This window comes from Anolis carolinensis, chromosome 5, assembly GCF_035594765.1.
Source record: "Anolis carolinensis isolate JA03-04 chromosome 5, rAnoCar3.1.pri, whole genome shotgun sequence".
Lineage (NCBI taxonomy): Eukaryota > Metazoa > Chordata > Lepidosauria > Squamata > Dactyloidae > Anolis > Anolis carolinensis.
In genome coordinates this window covers 56,583,042-56,600,899 of record NC_085845.1, presented here as the reverse complement: position 1 = coordinate 56,600,899, position 17,858 = coordinate 56,583,042, and the positions used below count along the sequence as shown (strand labels likewise).

The 17,858-nt window shown below is 44.4% G+C and overlaps 1 protein-coding gene across 1 annotated transcript in view; it reads right to left on the bottom strand.

Moving 5' to 3' along the window:
• tll1 (tolloid like 1) overlaps positions 1-14,785 on the bottom strand; it is a 134,470-nt gene extending 119,685 nt beyond the window's left edge. Inside the window, exons 1-2 of the mRNA XM_003225642.4 lie at positions 14,308-14,785; positions 13,882-14,152 (exon numbers count right to left, since the gene is read on the bottom strand). Of these exons, the coding sequence (XP_003225690.2) occupies positions 13,882-14,035 (154 nt within the window). The 5' untranslated portion in view covers positions 14,036-14,152; positions 14,308-14,785. The remainder of the gene's footprint in view (positions 1-13,881; positions 14,153-14,307) is intronic.
• Between the last annotated feature and the right edge of the window lie 3,073 nt (positions 14,786-17,858).

The following is a 17,858-nucleotide window of genomic DNA, read 5'->3' as shown; positions in this document are numbered from 1 at the left end:
AGGTTGGGAACGAATGCTATAAGCCCTTGCTACAGTCAATGATAAGGAATACTGAGAGTTGCAGTCTGATGCCAGATTTAATAAATCTTTTTAAATATAGAATGGACTGTTTTTTTATTTCTGAAGAAATGTGCATATGATTTGACTATTGAGAGGTTTGACAAGGGTGTTTAAAAACAGTGTGATGTTTTATGCATCCTGACATATTGCTATCACAAGCAAATTTGTTTTATTTCAGTTCTTGTACATTCCTCAGCTGAAAGTAAAGAATGCTTAACAACTTCTACCAAGGTGATACATATTTTTATGATTGGAAAAGGAATGATGTGATATGGAGCATATTTGGCACCATCAACCTATCCGCCCAAGTAACTATGACTAAAATCAACCAAGTAACATATATTGTGGCCAGTCTTGAAACCACATACTACGGAATACGCCCATCACAACTCAGACCTCAAACCACTTCATCCCATTCTCTGCTAAAGAATAAATAAGCAGAGGATTGTGGCCAAAAAGAACACTAACTTTGGCTGAACCAAACCTCATGAAGCAGAGAAACTAATGAACAAAAATGACCACAAAATTCAACCGCTTGTTTTACACATCAAACACAGCACATGGACTAGGTTGTTTACAGCACTCTTTCAAAATGAATTTTGAACACAAATACTGCAAAACATACAATAAAGTTATATCATTTTGATTTAAAAACCATGACCCCAGCTCCTGGTGCCAAGAATGCCACTGAGAGGGATTGAATGGATCCAGTATTAACTGACTCAAGCCACTTAAAGATCCTATAAATCTAAAACACATGTCAAGCAATCAGCAGATGTTTCGCTGGAGTTTGTAAAAAGGGAGATCTTCCATTTGTACAGGAATTTGACATATTAACTCATCTCCCTCATAAAAAGTCACTTAAGAATACTAAAAGCAGACAGTGGGTGAACACATACACATGGAAGGCTGATAATAACTTGAAATCAGATTCAGTTCATAAAATCGAATCCCTAATCTACAAAGTATCCTTCACAGGACAGAGGAAAACTTTGATAAGAATAAATGTACCATACAAGCTCACAGCATATAGCACATAACCACTGCTTTAAAAAAGAAAGGAGGGGGTTGTTGCTAATCTAGAAAGCAGTCCCAAATATCCCTAATGCAGTCTGTAAAATTCCAAGCCATTCATTATGGAATTCCTTGGGGCACATCTACACAGATACCTAACCCCGAAGGAAGAGGGTGGGGTGAATCAGCTCTATGGAAGTACACACGTAGCTGATTTCTTATGGCAACCCTGACAAGACCTCGAGCCATGTTAACAAAAGTTGCGGGTTGCTTCAGTTTCCATAAGTATATGGAGCAAACCCCAACTTTGGGCCAATGCAAACAGTTGTACGGGTTCTGATTTTAAACTGGACATGTGTTTGTATAGCCATTCTGATTTCCCAAGGCTGGGTAGCCCAAGAACACAAACTAGAACTCGCCATCCTCCTTCTGTTCTTGTCATAGTGGTGACCACCAAATACGAGATGGCTGGTGGTTATCGCTCATTGCTGAAGTGTGTGTCAGCTGGACTCCAAGGGTGAGTCCTTTCTTCGTCTCCTCCCAGATCTTACACTCCAGATTAGGCCTGAGATATTGTGTCCATGTAAAATTCCCCCGGTCTTGTCTTGACAGAACAGCTGGCCATATTCAAGACTGTCCCTACAAAAGGTAGGAGTGGGCAAGAATTGCCCCCAAAATGTTGGGCAGCAGCTCCTATCAGTCCCAGGACGTCATCACATTGAGTTCCAATTTACGGGTGAATCCAGCAAGTATAGGAGCCCCAGTGGCGAAGTGCGTTAAAGCGCTGAGCTGCTGAACTTGCAGACCGAAAGGTCCCAGGTTCAAACCCCGGGAGCAGCGGGAGCGGCCACTGTTAGCTCCAGCTCCTGCCAACCTAGCAGTTCGAAAACATGCCAATGTGAGAAGATCAATAGGTACCGCTCCAGCGGGAAGGTAATGGCCACATGACCTTGGAGTGTCTACGGACAACGTCGGCTCTTCGGCTTAGATATGGAGATGAGCACCAATCCCCAGAGTCAGACATGACTGGACTTAACGTCATGGGAAACCTTTACCTTCACCTTTTTACCAGCATGCAGTGGGGCAACCAGTCACCCCGCGCCCCACATTACCCACATCATACACTTACTTGGTCCTTGGGGGGAAGTGTCGCCAACAGCTTTTCCCCGCACTAGCCCTGCTCTTCTCTATGAGAACATGGGAAGCCTCCTGCGTTCTCTTTTCAGCGTCCTAGGATGTTTGCCGCACACTGAAAGGATGGAGTCCCACTGGAAGTTGCCATACATTGTCTGATGGCATCTGGCAGGCCCCATCCTTCCAGCGTGCTGAAAGTATCCTAGGATGCTGAAAATCACCATTGTGATTAGGTCTCTAGTCAGCATGCCCAATGATAAGGAATGCTGGGAGTTGCAGTCAAATGACCTCTGAAGCATCACTCCCTGTGTAAGACGTACAAGGAAAAGTCCTCCCTGTGTTCACTCATCCAGACAAGTATTTCTGTATTTGATTTCTGGTCTAGATGGAAAATGCTCCAAAACTTGGTGAGAGGAATAAGAAATAGGAGGACTGTGTGCCTTCCACCTTCTCAATTTAAAAATTGTATTTTTGTGCAAAAAAATTCTATTATCCCACTGTTCTAGCCAACTACCAATGCACTGCTAGCTCTTCACTCACAATTCACTAACTCAAGATAGTATGGATGAATGTAATACATTCCAATTGTTGTCGATTATTTTTTAATGTATATTGTTTTGGGAGGTTTTTTGAGCTGTTTTTTTACTGGTCTATCCTATTACTTGTCTTAGATCAATCATACACATGGGCAGGAGTGGTAAGGGAACATGTATCCCCTGAGAGAAGGTGCAGATGAGCCCTCCTGAAATGATTTGACAAAACTGTATCATCACAGAATAATAGAATCATAGAGTTGGAAGAGACCTCGTGGGCTATCCAGTCCAACACCCTGCCAAGAAGCAGGAAAATTTCATTCAAAGCACTCCTGACAGATGGCTATTTGGTCTCTGCTTAAAAGCCTCCAAAGAAGGAGCCTCCACCACACTCTGGGTCAGAGAATTCCACTGCTGGAGAGCTCTGACAGTTAGGAATGTTCAGGTGGAATCTCCTTTCCTGTAGTTTGAAACCATTGTTCCACGTCTTAGTCTCCAGGGCAGCAGAAAACAAGCTTGTTCCCTCCTCCCTGTGACTTCCCCTCACATATTTATACATGGCCATCATGTTGTTGTTGAATGCCTTCAAGTCACCTCTGACCTATGATGACCCTACCACAGGAGCCTCCTGGCAAGATCCATTCTGAGGTAGTTTGTCCTCCTCTAAAGTTGTGATAGTGTGAATTACCCAAGTTGACCCCTGTACCCAAAAGAGCTAGTGGGTAGAAGAGATTGTTTCTTATGGCAACCCTAAAACAAGACTATCACAGGGTATTCTTGGCAAAATTGTTCAGAAGCCTTTCCAGAACTCCTCAGTTGTTTATTTGTTCAGTCGTTTCCGACTCTTCATGACCTCATGGACCAACCCATGCCAGTGCATCATCAGCCGTCACCACCCCCAAGCTCATTCAAGGTCAAGCCAGTCACTTCAAGGATACTATCCATCCATCTTGCCCTTGGTCAGCCCCTCTTGTTTTTTCCTTCCATTTTCCCCAGCATAATTATCTTCTCCAAGCTTTCCTGTCTTCTCATTATGTGGCCAAAGTACTTCATCTTTGCCTCTAATATCCTTCCCTCCAATGGGCAGTCAGACATTGTTTCCTTGAGTATGGATTTGTTTGATCTTCTTGTGGTTCAAGGCACTCTCAGAATTTTCCTCCAACACCACAGTTCAAAAGTGTATGTTTTCCTTCACTCAGCCTTCCTTATGGTCCAGCTCTCACATCCATAGGTTACTATGGGGAATACCATTGCTTTAACTATGCGGACCTTCGTTGCCAGTATGCTGTCTCTCTCTACTCTTCGCTATTTTACCAAGATTGGTCATTGCTCTCTTCCCAAGAAGTAAACATCTTCTGATTTCCTGGCTGCGGTCTACATCTGCAGTAATCTTCGTGCCTAGAAATACAAAGTCTATCACTGCCTCCACATCTTCTCCCTCTGTTTGCCAGTTATCAATCAGTCTGGTTGCCAAAATCTTGGGGGTTTTTATGTTTAACTGCAACACAGCTTTTGCACTTTCTTCTTTCACCTTGGTTATAAAGCTCAGTAATGACTATTTAAAAACATATTAAAAATTAAGCATTTGGAAATGTTAAGCTGGTAATAGTTATTGAACTATCCCATTGCTGTATTGGAAAATATTATTCTGGCAATAGTTGTTAGGTCATCCCATCACTACACTGAATGCATAAGGGAACGTCTAAGCAGATATTGTACATTTTAGAATTTACCAATATTTGTATTTACCAATATTTAAACAACAGGTTGGAAAAGTTAATTGTCCTCTCGATGCAAGTATACGTAAGCAAGCAAAATGAAAAACAAACCACCTCACTTGTTTGTAAAAACAGTTCTAGAGTCCATAATGATATAAGAATCTTAGCTTGCTCAAGTGCCTTTGTAAAACTCAATAATACATGTTTCTGAAACTGGGGAGCACACCATGATGAAATGTGTATCTTGATTGTCTTGAGTTCCCTTCAAACATTCTGTCCAGTTCCTAACATTCAGATTGCTCCTGCAATGCTGTACTTTTAATCAGGAGTAAAGCTAACCAAACTCAGTAAGAAGTTCCTTCTGAGTAACCCTGCAACAGACTAGATCAAGGACAAAGGCTTTCTTAGGGCAACCTCTCAAGTAACTCTTCCAAATAGCACAGAACACCGTAGAGGCATATACGGTATGTGCAAAACAGTATACATTATTTTGTTTTGTTTTAATCCAGTGTATTAGACATGTTTCAAAGACAATACACTTGATTCCTGCTTCCTCCTGTGTCATTCCTGCAAAATCTGTCTCCATTTTTTCCTTTGCAGATGGAGTACAACACATCTGGACTGACACTTCTGACTCCACCCAGAGCCTCTGTGTATTGGAAAGCTGTGACGGAAGAGGGGATAAAGCCCAGAGAAAACAGAGGTAGCACTCTTCCCTTCTATGTAAAAAGGACATAATCTAAAGGCATGTGTGCTTTCAGATTAGTTGTCAGCATATGGCAAGCTTGTGAATTTCATAATACAGTATTGCAAATTCCATAACCTATTGCATATTCTATAACCTATTGCATAAGCTATTGGAAAATAACTGCACCCAGTCTATGGGCACATATCCTTTTGGTAAATGTGAATCTGCATGAATATGTGAAGACCACTTTTTGAAAACTACTTGTCAAGAAAAGCATGAGCTTGTTAGAAGTCAACTCTTTGAATAAGTGATGTTCACTAGCATTAATGTAATGGCACATAGGTAACTCAGCTGTTAAACTAAGGAACTATGTTTTTAAACTGCCAAGGATAAAGACATGCCACTACAAAAATATATTTGGTTATTAGAGGATGATTTTTCTTTGAAGTTGAAGTTGCCCAAAAGATATACACGCCCTTGAAACCTCTAAGTTTAAAAATATGCACTCAGAGATAAAACAAAAACAAAAACAAAGTCTTCTTTGACAAATAACATATCTTGTTTACTCATAAACGTCTTGTATTTATTCACCATACAGACATATTTCTTATTGAAATTCAGTTATGGATAGGATATACCTTCTCTGTATGAAGAACGAAGGGTATCGTTCTTAATCAGTAGTTGATCGTCTTTGAATATATTTGTACTCATTGAAGTCCATAAATCATACTGTATCCATTAAAGTCCAAACAGCAACCTGCTTTCATTGAAGATCAAACACATACAGTAGAGTTCCAGTTATCTGACTTCCACTTATCCAACACATCATATCACCCGACTCTGCCTCTGCTGCTGCGCCTGCCTCCCCCTCCACTGCTGCCTCTTCCTTCACATCCTCCTGGGGCAGCCCAAGGAAGAGGAATAAAAGTCCTCCTCCTTCTCCCTCTCCTTCTGTTCTCTTGAGCTCCTTCTGGCTCAGCAGCGCTCCCTTCCTCGGGCTGCCCCAGGAAGATGTGAAGGAGACAGTGGTAGAGGGGGAGGCAGACGCAGTGGCAGAGGCAGCCATAAGCGCGGCAGCAGTGGTGGCGGTGGCTTCCATGCCTCCTCGCAGCTCCACACTCTCTTCCGCATGGAGCCCACCTCGACGTTTGCCACCTCGGAGAAGCTGATGGGAGCCTCCAAGCTCCTCAAAGGTGAGCAAGCGAGGCGCGGGGAGTATAAAACTTCCCTTAAAACTTCCTTCAGAGCCTGCTTTCCTCGAGGCACCTTCCCGCGGCCTCAGTTTTAAAAGTTGCTCATTGAGTGCCTCTCGGGTTTGGCCTCCCTCTCTGCACACCCTGGAGGGGCTCCTCCATGCTCCTCCATGCATGGTGTGCAAAAGTCCCTTCCCTCCTTGCCAAGCCCCTGGCTTGGAGCCTTAGGGCCTCCTTATTATCCAACAGTTTCGGTTATCTGACATTGGGCCCACCCCTTTATGTCAGATAACCGGAACTCTACTGTACATGCATCCACCTCCAGTGAGGTCTGATGTAAGACTGCTCCCATTGAAGTCCAAACATATACTGAATTCAAAATTGAGTCCTGAGTCTGCACATGCTCAGTACAATCATATGTCTATAGCTCCTCCCACACCAAAGAGGTACAAACTTGCAAATCAACGTACACATAGAATACAGGTTAGTAAATATTAGCATTAACAAATAAATAGTGAGAGGCTTGAGAGGTTGCTATTTCCAACACATAATGTTTTCTACAGCGGGGAATACGCGGAACTGATTTCATCAGTCCCTTCCCCTGAAATATAGCCCCAGCACCTTTGTGGTCTCCCATTCAATTTGTAATCAAAGCTGATGCTGCCTAGCTTCTAAAATGAGACAGAAATGGCACCTTTAGAATTCTTTTCCTTAAAGGAAAAGAAGTGCTAAAGGACACTTAGTTTCTTCCACATCCAATCCGGTCACACTAAAGAAAAAGAGAAACAGCTACTAATGGAAGTCCCTTCCTGACCTTATCCTACATCATGGGACATAGAATGGATTCCCATGAGCTCCTCTTCCCAAATTGTTTGGCACAATTGAGCTATCAGTACTGTTATGTAGTCAAGACTTCTCTGGAATCATCCTCAATCGGAAACATACTAAATGATCAAGCCTCAAGATATATTAATATATGGATTGTGATTGAGCCCTCTCACAAATATTAAAGTCTGCCTACACATTTACTTGGGAGTGACCTATATGTGGCTTAGTGCTTTGAGCACTGGGTGACAGCTCTAGAGGCTGGGACTAGATTTCCCACATGGAAACCCACTGGGTGACCTTGGGTGAGTGACACATCCTTAGTCCCAGAAAACCCCACCATAGGATCACCGTATGTTTGACTTGAAAGCAGAACAACAAACAAAAAGCTAAAACATGGAAAGCACTTCTAAGCACCCAGTGTTGTAAGACACTTCCTATTTAAGGGTGTTTCTGTGATCATGGTAATGACAGTGATAACAGAAGGGGAAGTAATTTGCGCTCTCTCTAAAAGCACCTACAAGTAAGCAGAATAATAACAGCCTGATTAGCAATATTGACCAACTTCACGCATGCCTCACAAAGATTTCTACAGGTCTCTGTTGATCTCTGCTTCTAGAAGGGACTGATCAGCCCTTTGCATTGCACCTGCCAGTTTCCAAGGGTGCACCATAGAACAGAAAGCATCTCCTCCCTTGGCTCCCTCCCTCTGCTTTGAATCGCTAGCTGGGCAGTGCCCTTGAAAACACCTCCCCAGCTACTCTTGTCCAAATGGCCATGGCCAGCCCATGACCCAGTGACCCCATTGTTCCACAAATAAAAGAGAAGGCAGGCAAGAAACAGCATTTCCAAACTCTTTTGTTCACACACACAGGAGGCCTAAAAGTTCATGTAGGCTCAGAATTTTAAATGGTTTAAAAAAAAAAATCTTAAAAGCATATTTGGCACAGAGAGGCTCAGAGTCCACTTTTGCTGAATGCAGTGGGACTGTTCCTAGCAAATGACAAACCTGCACAACTGTCCATGCAGGTCCATTTCTTGGATGGTTTTCCTCTCAAAGCTTAAAAGACCACAGGAGCGTGTCAATGTGAGACTGGGTTCTCCCTGCCCTGGGAGCGACCCCTTTCCCTCTAATAATCCTCCTAGCATTTTGTCAAAGGCTTTCATGGCCAGAATCACTGGGTTGCTGTGAGTTTTCCAGGTTGTATGGCCATGTTCCAGAAGCATTCTCTCCTGATGTTTTGCCCACATCTATGGTAGACATTCTCAGAGGTTGTGAGGTTTATTGGCTCTACGTGGAGCTGCCTTTGAAGATGGTTCGGAAACTATAGTTGGTACAAAGATCAGTGGCCAGGGTGATAACAGGAGCCGGCTATAGGGAGCGGTCAACACCCCTCTTTAAGCAGCTCCACTGGCTACCAATAAGTTTCCGGGCCCAATTCAAGGTGCAGGTTATTACCTATAAAGCCCTAAACGGTTCAGGACCTGCTTATCTTCGTGACCGCCTCCTCCACTATGAACCCACGCGGGCCTTGAGATCTTCTGGGGATGCCCCCCTCTCGCTCCCACCCCCGTCTCAGGCGCGGTTGGTGGGGACGAGAGAGAGGGCCTTCTCAATGGTGGCCCCTCAGCTCTGGAATTCCCTCCCCAGGGAGATCAGGCTGGCACCCTCATTGTCCATCTTTAGAAAGGACCTTAAAACATGGTTATTTCAATGTGCATTCGAATAAATAGTCCCGGTTAGTTATTAGTGGCCACAACTACTGCACTTTATCACATCCCACTCTTATTGATTGAACTCTGTAATGAGATCCTTAATTCCCTTTTGTAGAGTCTGCTGAATTTTATCTTACAGTTTGTATATTTTGTGCAGACTCTAATGTTCTAATGTTTTATGTCAATATTTTATGCTGGTTTGTATGATTATGCTATTTTACCTGTTTTACATTGGTTTAATTATGCTGTATTTTATTGTATTTTGGAACTGGGCTTGTCCCCATGTGAGCCGCCCCGAGTCCCCTCTGGGGAGATGGGAGCAGGATATAAAAATAAATTTGTTGTTGCTGTTGTTGTTGTTGTTGTTGTTGTTGTTGTTGTTGTTATTATTATTATTATTATTATTATTATTATTATTGGTTAGCACTGAAAAGCCTTGTAGCTTCAAACCTGATTAATTCCTGCCTTGGGGAATCCTTTGTCAGGAGGCATTAGCTGGCCCTAATTGATTCATGTCTGGAATTCCTCTGTTTTCAGAGTGTTGTTCTTTATTTACTGTCCTGATTTTAGCTTTGCAAAGCTAATCACAGTGATTAATTGCAACATTCTCACCTCCAACAGACAAGAGTTCTTTCTCCCACCCTGGACCTTTCACAGATATATAAACCTCATTTGCCTAGTTTCCAGCAGCCCTCACAAACTCTGAGGATGCCTGCCATAAATGTGGGCAAAACATCAGGAGAGAATGCTTCTGGAACAAGGCCATACAGCCCGGAAAACTCACAGCAACCCAATGCTCTTAGCCTTGGGACAGGACAGGCAAGTGCAAAGAAAAGAGACCTCTCAAGCTGTGCAGACAGGGAGTCCCTTGTCCTTTCCTAGAAAGGAGAAAAAGTTGAATAGTCATAATGAGAGAGTGAACAACCCGTCTCCTTTCCTACGGACACCCTCTTCTTCCTAATCCATCTAAAACACAGACGTGTGCTTTTCACCTTAAGAACAGACAAGCTTCTTGAGCTCTGATGATTACCTGAGAAGGAATCCCACTGGAGTATTGCAGCACACCAAAATACTTGGGGAGTTACCCTAGACCATGCTCTGACTTACAAGAAGCCCTGCTTGACTATCAAGCAAAAAGTGAGCACTAGACATAATATCATACACATCTCACCACATTAAAACAGTGGATGTGGCTCTTAATGAGACATGCCACATTATCACAGGATGTCTACGCCCAATACCACTTGGTAAATTATACTGTTGAGCCGGTATTGCACCACCTGACATCCACCGGGAAGTAGCAGCCAACAATGAAAGGATCAAGGCAGTGACATTTCCAGCCCAGCCCATGTTCGGGTATCAGACAGCATGTCAACACCTTAAATCAAGGAAAAGTTTTCCACGATTTACAGAGATACTCACAGGAACACCTCAGCAAGTGAGAGTCCAAAAGTGGCAGGCTAAAATCCGGAACCTCAAACATGGCTGATACCGAATGAGAGACTCTTCTGGGCACACAGAAGACTAGGCCACTTGGAAGGTGCTGAACAGACTATGCTCTAGCATCATGATATACAGAGACCACATTAACAAATGGGGCTACAAAGTGGAGTCCACAACATGTGAGTGTGGAGAAGAGCAAACCACAGACCACCTATTACAGTGTCACAAGCCAAGGAGAAGGAGCAAGATGAGCCCAGCAAGACCACACACAGTAAGGGACGCAGCCTCAAGGAATAGGCAACAAACACACAAACAGTACCGACAGCACCAATGGGGGGGGGGGCAGAAAACAAAGACTGGCGCAATAGCAGTGCATGTGAAAAAGATCGTGGAATCCTCGTAGACAACAAGTTAAACATGAACCAACAATGTGATGCGGCAGCAAAAAAAAAGCCAATAGGATTTTGGCCTGAATAAATAGGAATCTAGCGTCTAGATCAGGGGTCCTCAAACCTTTTAAGCTGAGGGCCGGTCCACAATCCTTCAGACTGTTGAGGGGCCGGATTATCATTTGAAAAAAAATACAATCAAATTCCGATGCACACTGGATATGTCTTATTTGTAGTGCAAAAACAACAACAACAACAACAATAACAATGAAAGAACAATACAATATTTAAAAATAAAAACAATTTTACCAACATACATTTATCAGGATTTCAATGGGAAGTGTGGTTCTGCTTCTGGCCAATGAGATAGTCAAGTTAATTAGGGTTGTTGTTGTTGTTGTTGTTGTTGTGTGCCTTCAAGTCATTTCAGACCTTGGGCGAGCCTAAGTCTAAAATTTATTTATTTATTTATTTATTTATTATTTATTGCATTTATTTACTACATTTGTATCACACCCTTCTCACCCCAAAGGGGGCTCAGAGTGGCTTACAAATTATATGTACATACAATATATTATATTATTAGCATAGCACAATATTAGCATTATATATTACTATATTGAACTATACCACTATACTGTAATATTATTAGTAATATTATATGTAATATAGAATATATAATTAATATTATTATATGGTATTATTATTAGTGTTATATTGTATTACATTATAATATTATTATCAATATTATATGTATATAGAATATATTATATTATAAAACTGAGGGCGGGAGCCAGGTAAATGACCTCGGAGGGCCGCATCCGGCTCCCGGGCCTTAGTTTGGGGACCCCTGGTCTAGATCCAGGGAAGTCATGCTAGCCCACTATTCTGCCTTGGACAGAACCACACCTGGAATTCTGTGTCCTATTTTGGGCACCGCAATTGAAGGGAGATGTTGACAAGCTGGAATGTGTCCAGAGGAGGGCGACTAAAATTATCAAGAGTCTGGAGAAGAAGCCCCATGAGGAGCTGCTTAAAGAGCTGGGAAATGTTTAGCCTGCAGAAGAGAAGGCTGAGAGGAGACGTGATGAGGGTCATTTATAAAGAAGTGAGGTGAAGTCATGGGGAGGAGGGAGCAAGCTTGTTTCCTGCTGTTCTGGAGACTAGGGCAGGGATCAACGCCTTCAAACTACAGCAAAGTAGATTCCACATGAACTTTAGGAAGAACTTCCTCACTGTGAGAGCTGTTCAGCAGTGGAACTCTCTGCCCTCGAGTGTGATGGAGGCTCTTCCTTTGAAGGCGTTTAAACAGAGGCTGGATGGAGGTTAAGATCTTCCAGGGAGGCCCTGCTCTCGGGTCCCAACACTGTCATAGGCACAATTGGCAGGGACAAGAGACAGGGCCTTCTCAGTGATTGCCCCCGGCTATAGAACTCCCTCCCTGGCGAGATTAGATCAGCCACCTCCTTCTTGTCCTTTAGAAAAATGGTAAACACCTGCTGTGGAACCAAGCCTTTGGGGCAGTGCAATGAGGCAAGAAGAGGAAATCTACTCCGCATGTTGTCCTGAGTTGGTTTAAACAGCTGATTTTAAAGTAGAAATAACTGATTTTAATGTTAATGTTTTAATTTTAATGTTTTTAATGTTTACATATATTTAAAATTATTTTATGTCCTGGCATGGAATACCTGCCGTGTATATGTTGTGCTCTGCTGTATCCCCTTCGGGGTGAGAAGGGCAGAATTTACTCATGGACTTTATTTAATCACCTTCTGTACATAGCAATTGATGTCTTGATTTTCATAATTGTCATGTTATGTTGTTTTATAACTATGTTATTATATTCTGTTTTAAATTTATGGACTGTTTTTCTTATGTAAGCCGCCCCGAGTCCCTTTGGGGAGATGGAGGCAGGGTACAAGAATAGTTATTATTATTATTATTGACACAACAACATTGTATGACACAGCAAACAAGAAATATATGCTGGATTTCGTATCACAAAAATCACAAGTCGAACGCTTCTCAAGCATTTAGGACTGTGTGATGTATTATTATTATTATTATTATTATCATTATTATTATTATATAATGGTGCCCCCAGATGGTGTAGTGGACTAAGTGACTTGAAGGTTGGGTTGCTGACCTGAAAGCTGCCAAGTTCGAATCCCACCCGGGGAGAGTGCGGATGAGCTCCCTCTATCAGCTCCAGCTCCATGTGCGGACATGAGAGAAGCCTCCCACAAGGATGGTAAAAACATGAAAACACCCGGGCGTCCCTGGGCAACGTCCTTGCAGACGGCCAATTCTCTCACTCCAGAAGCGACTCAAGTTGCTCCTGACACTAAAAAAAAAATTATATAATGGTTGTGTGTGAAAGCGTTTAATGAATAAGCTCTGTGGCTCAAGACGGTCTGAACTAAGGCTTATGCTCAAGGTTCCTGGACAAATGGATTTAAGCACTTTATATGTTTTAAGCTTTCCATACTGTTTTTCTTAGCTAATGCTCAACTGTTTTAAATGTGAGATGTTTCATTTTATTGAATTTTGTTACTGGCATTGAATTTTGCCAGATTTTGTAAGTTGCCTTGAGTCCCCTCGGGTGAGAAAGGCAGGGTAGGAATGCTGTAAATAAAATAAAATAAAATAAAATAAATCTGTGCGGGGGGGGGGGGGGGTGCTTTGAAAGCGATTTTCTTGCTTCTTGGCAGAATTGGGTTGGACTGGATGGCCCACGAGGGCTCTTCCTTCCAACTCTATGATTCTAGGGCCAGCTAGAATCAACAAAAGATTCCCCGAGGCAGGAATCAGCCAAGCTTTGAAACTGCACCACTATTCAGTGTGAATCAAGGCGATCAGTTGCAACATTCACACCTGCCTCAAACAGACAAGAATACTTTCTACCACAGATATATGTGGAAGATATACAGACCTCACTACCTCTGAGGATACCTGCCATGGATGCGGACGAAACGTCAGGAGAGAATGCTTCTGGAACATGGAAAAGTCCAGACAGCACAGAAAACTCACAGCAATCCAGTGTTTCCAGCCATGATAGCCTTCGACAACACATAAACACTATCCGACAGCACCAATTGGGGGGGGGGGGGAGCAAAGACCTCCATGGCCTCGACGCGACTTTGGCTGGTTCGAGTTCCAGGCACTCACCGGCTTTACAGGGATCCTTGTAATCGATGGATTCGGCCTGATCCTCCTCCTCGTGGAAGTCGAAGGCGTAGTCGTAGTCGAAGCCGGCGGCGCGGGCCAACCTGGCGCAGAGGGTCAACCCAGCCAGGCAGAGCGCCATCCTCCAGGAGAACATTGTCGCCGCGAAGGAGGAGGAAGAAGAGGGAGGTGTGCGGGGATGGATGGGCGGCCAAACGGAGGCGTGTTCACGGGTGGGCTACTGGGCGGCCAGGTCGGGCTGCACATCAGCAAACTGCCCGGGAAGGAAGAGAAGAATGGGAGAGAGCTGAGCCGCAACCGCTTCGTGGAGGCTCTTCTCTCCCCGCGCAACTTGTTGAGGACCCCCCTATCTCCACAGACACACACTTTCCCCTCCCCCTCCCTCCCTTCACAAGCCTCCTCACTTACTTGTTCCGAAGATGCGGGCTGCCTCCGCGCAATCCCCGCCCGGCTGGCCTCAAAGGAAAGGGACGCGCGCTCGCCATAGAGAGGCTGCCACCAGTGCCCTCCTCCTCGCCGCCGTGGCCGCCGGCTGTGGGAAGAAGGAGCGAGGCATAGTAGGCAAGCGAGGCGGAAGGGCTCTCAAGGCGGCGGGGAAGAGGAGCAAGGCAAGGGCATGGCTCCTCTCCTCACACGGAAACCCGGTCTTTTCCTGCCTTCCTGGGGAAAGTTTCTCGGTTAAGGCAAGAATGGGGAGAGGAGGACCGCGCGCCCAAACGGGATGCAAAGCAATCGATACAAGTAGAGCAGAGAGGTGGCGGGAGGCGCACCAGCACGGCAGCAGCGCAGCAAGGTGACTGACTGAGGGAGCGAAGTTTCTCCTCCTCGCTTGCAGCTCCCCTTCCTTGCTTTGCCTCCCTCGGCTTAGTGGCAATGGTGCGGGATGTGCCTTCAGCGGCAGCCAATGAGACGCGAAGGGAAGGGAAAGCAAGGGAAGGGGGTTGCCCTGCGAAGTCAGCGCGAAGGCGGGCTCGCTTGGCTATTCCAAGGCGAAAGCCCTTCGGCCACACTCAGGCTCAACGAGGAAAGAGCCGAACGAGAGGCGGGGAGTTCCCTCTTTCTCTCTTTTCCCCCCCCTCAAACAAAAAAGAGGTGTCGGGCAAGGCTTTCCTCTCTTTCTCTCCTCAAAGGAAAGTGTCAGGTGGGGGTTTCCCCTCAAAAAAGGTGCCAAGCAGGGGCTTCTTCTCTTCCCCCCTCAAAGGCACTCTCTTTATCTTACAAGTCTCCACAAATTGGGGGAAACTGGGTACAGGCACTGGGTGGATGTGAGGTTTTTCCCCGGCTGTAAGGCCATGTTCTCTCGTGAAGTTTCACCCACATCTATGGACTTTATCACACTGGATATTGGATCTACTTTAAATCCACTTTAGGAAGGGGGCTTTAAACAGCTCAGCCAGACCAGGTCCTGGGCCTCACCAAACTACAAACCCCCAGAATTTTGCAGAAGGCAGAAACCAGATTGAAAGTGGATTCATGCTCTAGTGCAGGCCTGGGCAAACTTCAGCCCTCCTGATTTTAGAGTATTTTTAAATACTGGTAGCCAGATTTTGCTCATTTTCATGGTTTTCTCCTTTCTGTTGAAATTGGCCACATGCTTGTGGAGTTCAAAGGCTTCTCTGTGCAGTCCAGTGTGTCTCAACCTGGGGTCCCCAGATGTTTTTTGCCTTCAATGCCCAGAAATCCTAACAGCTGGTAAACTGGCTGGGATTGCTGGGAGTTGCATGTCAAAAACATCTGGGGGCCCCAGGTTGAGAACCACTGGTGTAGTCTGACATGGTAGTTGTCCGAGTGGTCCAGCATTTCTGGGTGACATCTCTGGTTGAATTAGTGTGCAGTGCCTTTCATGTTCCTTGATTCGTGTTCGGGCGTTACTGTGTTTGGTGGTCCCTATGTGGACTTGTCCACCGCTACATGGTATACATAGACTCCTGCAGAGGTGAGAGGATCCCTCTTGTTCTTTGCTGGAAAAGAAAATGAAGGAAAACTGCCATTTCTAGATGTCCTAGTTAAGGTAAAGGTTTTCCCCTGACATTAAGTCGTATCTGTCTCTGTGGGGTGATGCTCATCTCCATTTCTAAGCTGAAGAGCCGGCGTTGTCCGTAGACTCCTCCAAGGTCATGTGGCTGGCATGACTGCATGGAGCGCCATTACCTTCCCACCAGCACGGTACCTATTGTTCTACTCACATTTGCATGTTATTGAACTACTAGGTTGGCAGAAGCAGGGGCTAACAGCGGGCACTCATTCCGCTCGCCGGATTCGAACCTGCAACCTTTTTTTTCAGTCAGCAAGTTCAGCAGCTCAGGGGGCACAGGACTAGATGTCCTAATCATCTGAAAACCCAATCAACAATTGGGCCACACAGTTTACAGAAAACCTGTACACACTGATAGATACCTACATAAAAACTCCATCTCCCAAGTCAAAAAAGAAGTACAATCTAAGCCCTGGCAGGCCGTGTACAAAGAATCTGCGAAGCCTACCTCCTCCAAGGTGGACTAAACCACCTAAACTCTACAGGCCAGTGGATACTTTACCACAGACATCAGAAGAGCTGCAAGGCCGAGAACAAGCAACAAGAGTAAAGACAAAGATCCACCAAGAGGAAAAGTGTTCTTACCATACATCATGGGAACCACAGACCACATAGGGAAGCTGATGAAGAAACACAACCTACAAACTATCTACAGACCCACTAAGAAAATCCAACAAATGCTACATTCAGCAAAGGACCAGAGGCACCCTCTCACCTCTGCTGGAGTCTATTGTATACTATGCAGCTGTGGACAAGTCAACATAGGGACCACTAAACACAGCATTGCCCAAACATGAATCAGGAAATGTGAAAGGAACTGCAGACTAACTCAACCAGAGAAGTCAGCTGTAGCAGAGCACTTGATGAACAAACCTCGACAGAGAACATTATTTGAGAACACAGAAATGCTGGACCACTCTAATAACCACCATGTCAGACTACACAGAGAAGCCATTGAAATCCACAAGCATGTGGATAATTTCAATAGAAAGGAGGAAACCATAAAAATGAACAGAATCTGCCTACCAGTATTTAAAAAAAATCTAAAATCAGGACAGTAAATAAAGAACAACACTCCGAAACAAGAGAATTCCAAACAAGAAACAATCAGAGCCAGTTAACACCTCCCAATAAAAGATTACCCCAGGCAGCAACCAGCCAGACTTTGAAGCTACAAGGCTATTCAGTGCTAATCAGTCTGGCCAATTGCCACATTCACACCTGCCTCAGGAAGACAAAGAGTTTTTTCTCCCACCCTGAACATTCCACAGATAAATCCTACTTACCTAGTTTCCAACAGATCTTACAAGTTCTGAGGATGCCTGCCATAGATGTGGGTGAAACGTCAGGAGAGAATGCTTCTGAAGCATGGCCATACAGCCCAGAAAACCCACAGCAACCCAGTGATTATGGCCATGAAAGCCTTCAAAAAATCCTAGGAGGATTATTAGAGGGAAAGGGGTCGCTCCCAGGGCAGGCAGAATCCGGACTCATGACTCTCTCCTGTGGTCTTTTAGGCTTTGTTGAATGGCATAGGGAAGGGTTTACACCTCTGTGAAGTTTGTTTTGCTGTCTGTGCCTCTCTTCAGAAGATTTTCCCTCATTTTCTGTCCCCCTGATAACTGGATTTTGAAAAAAATGGCTTATTGTGGAAACAAGGATTGGTGATAAAGCTTCAGTGGAGACACTTTTTCTCCATGATAATAACTCTTCCAAAACTGAATTTCCCTTCCGAAGGGTAGGTTTCTCTGACTTCCTGTTGTCTCACACCATTTGTAGCTATGAGTCATTAGTAAGTTGAATGTTTGTAACTTGGGGACTGCCTGTAGAATGATTTTACACTAAATGATAGAACTACCATTTATCTGATTACAAAAAAGTCAAAATCTCAGCAACACCAAAGTCTTGAATTTGGTAACAAATT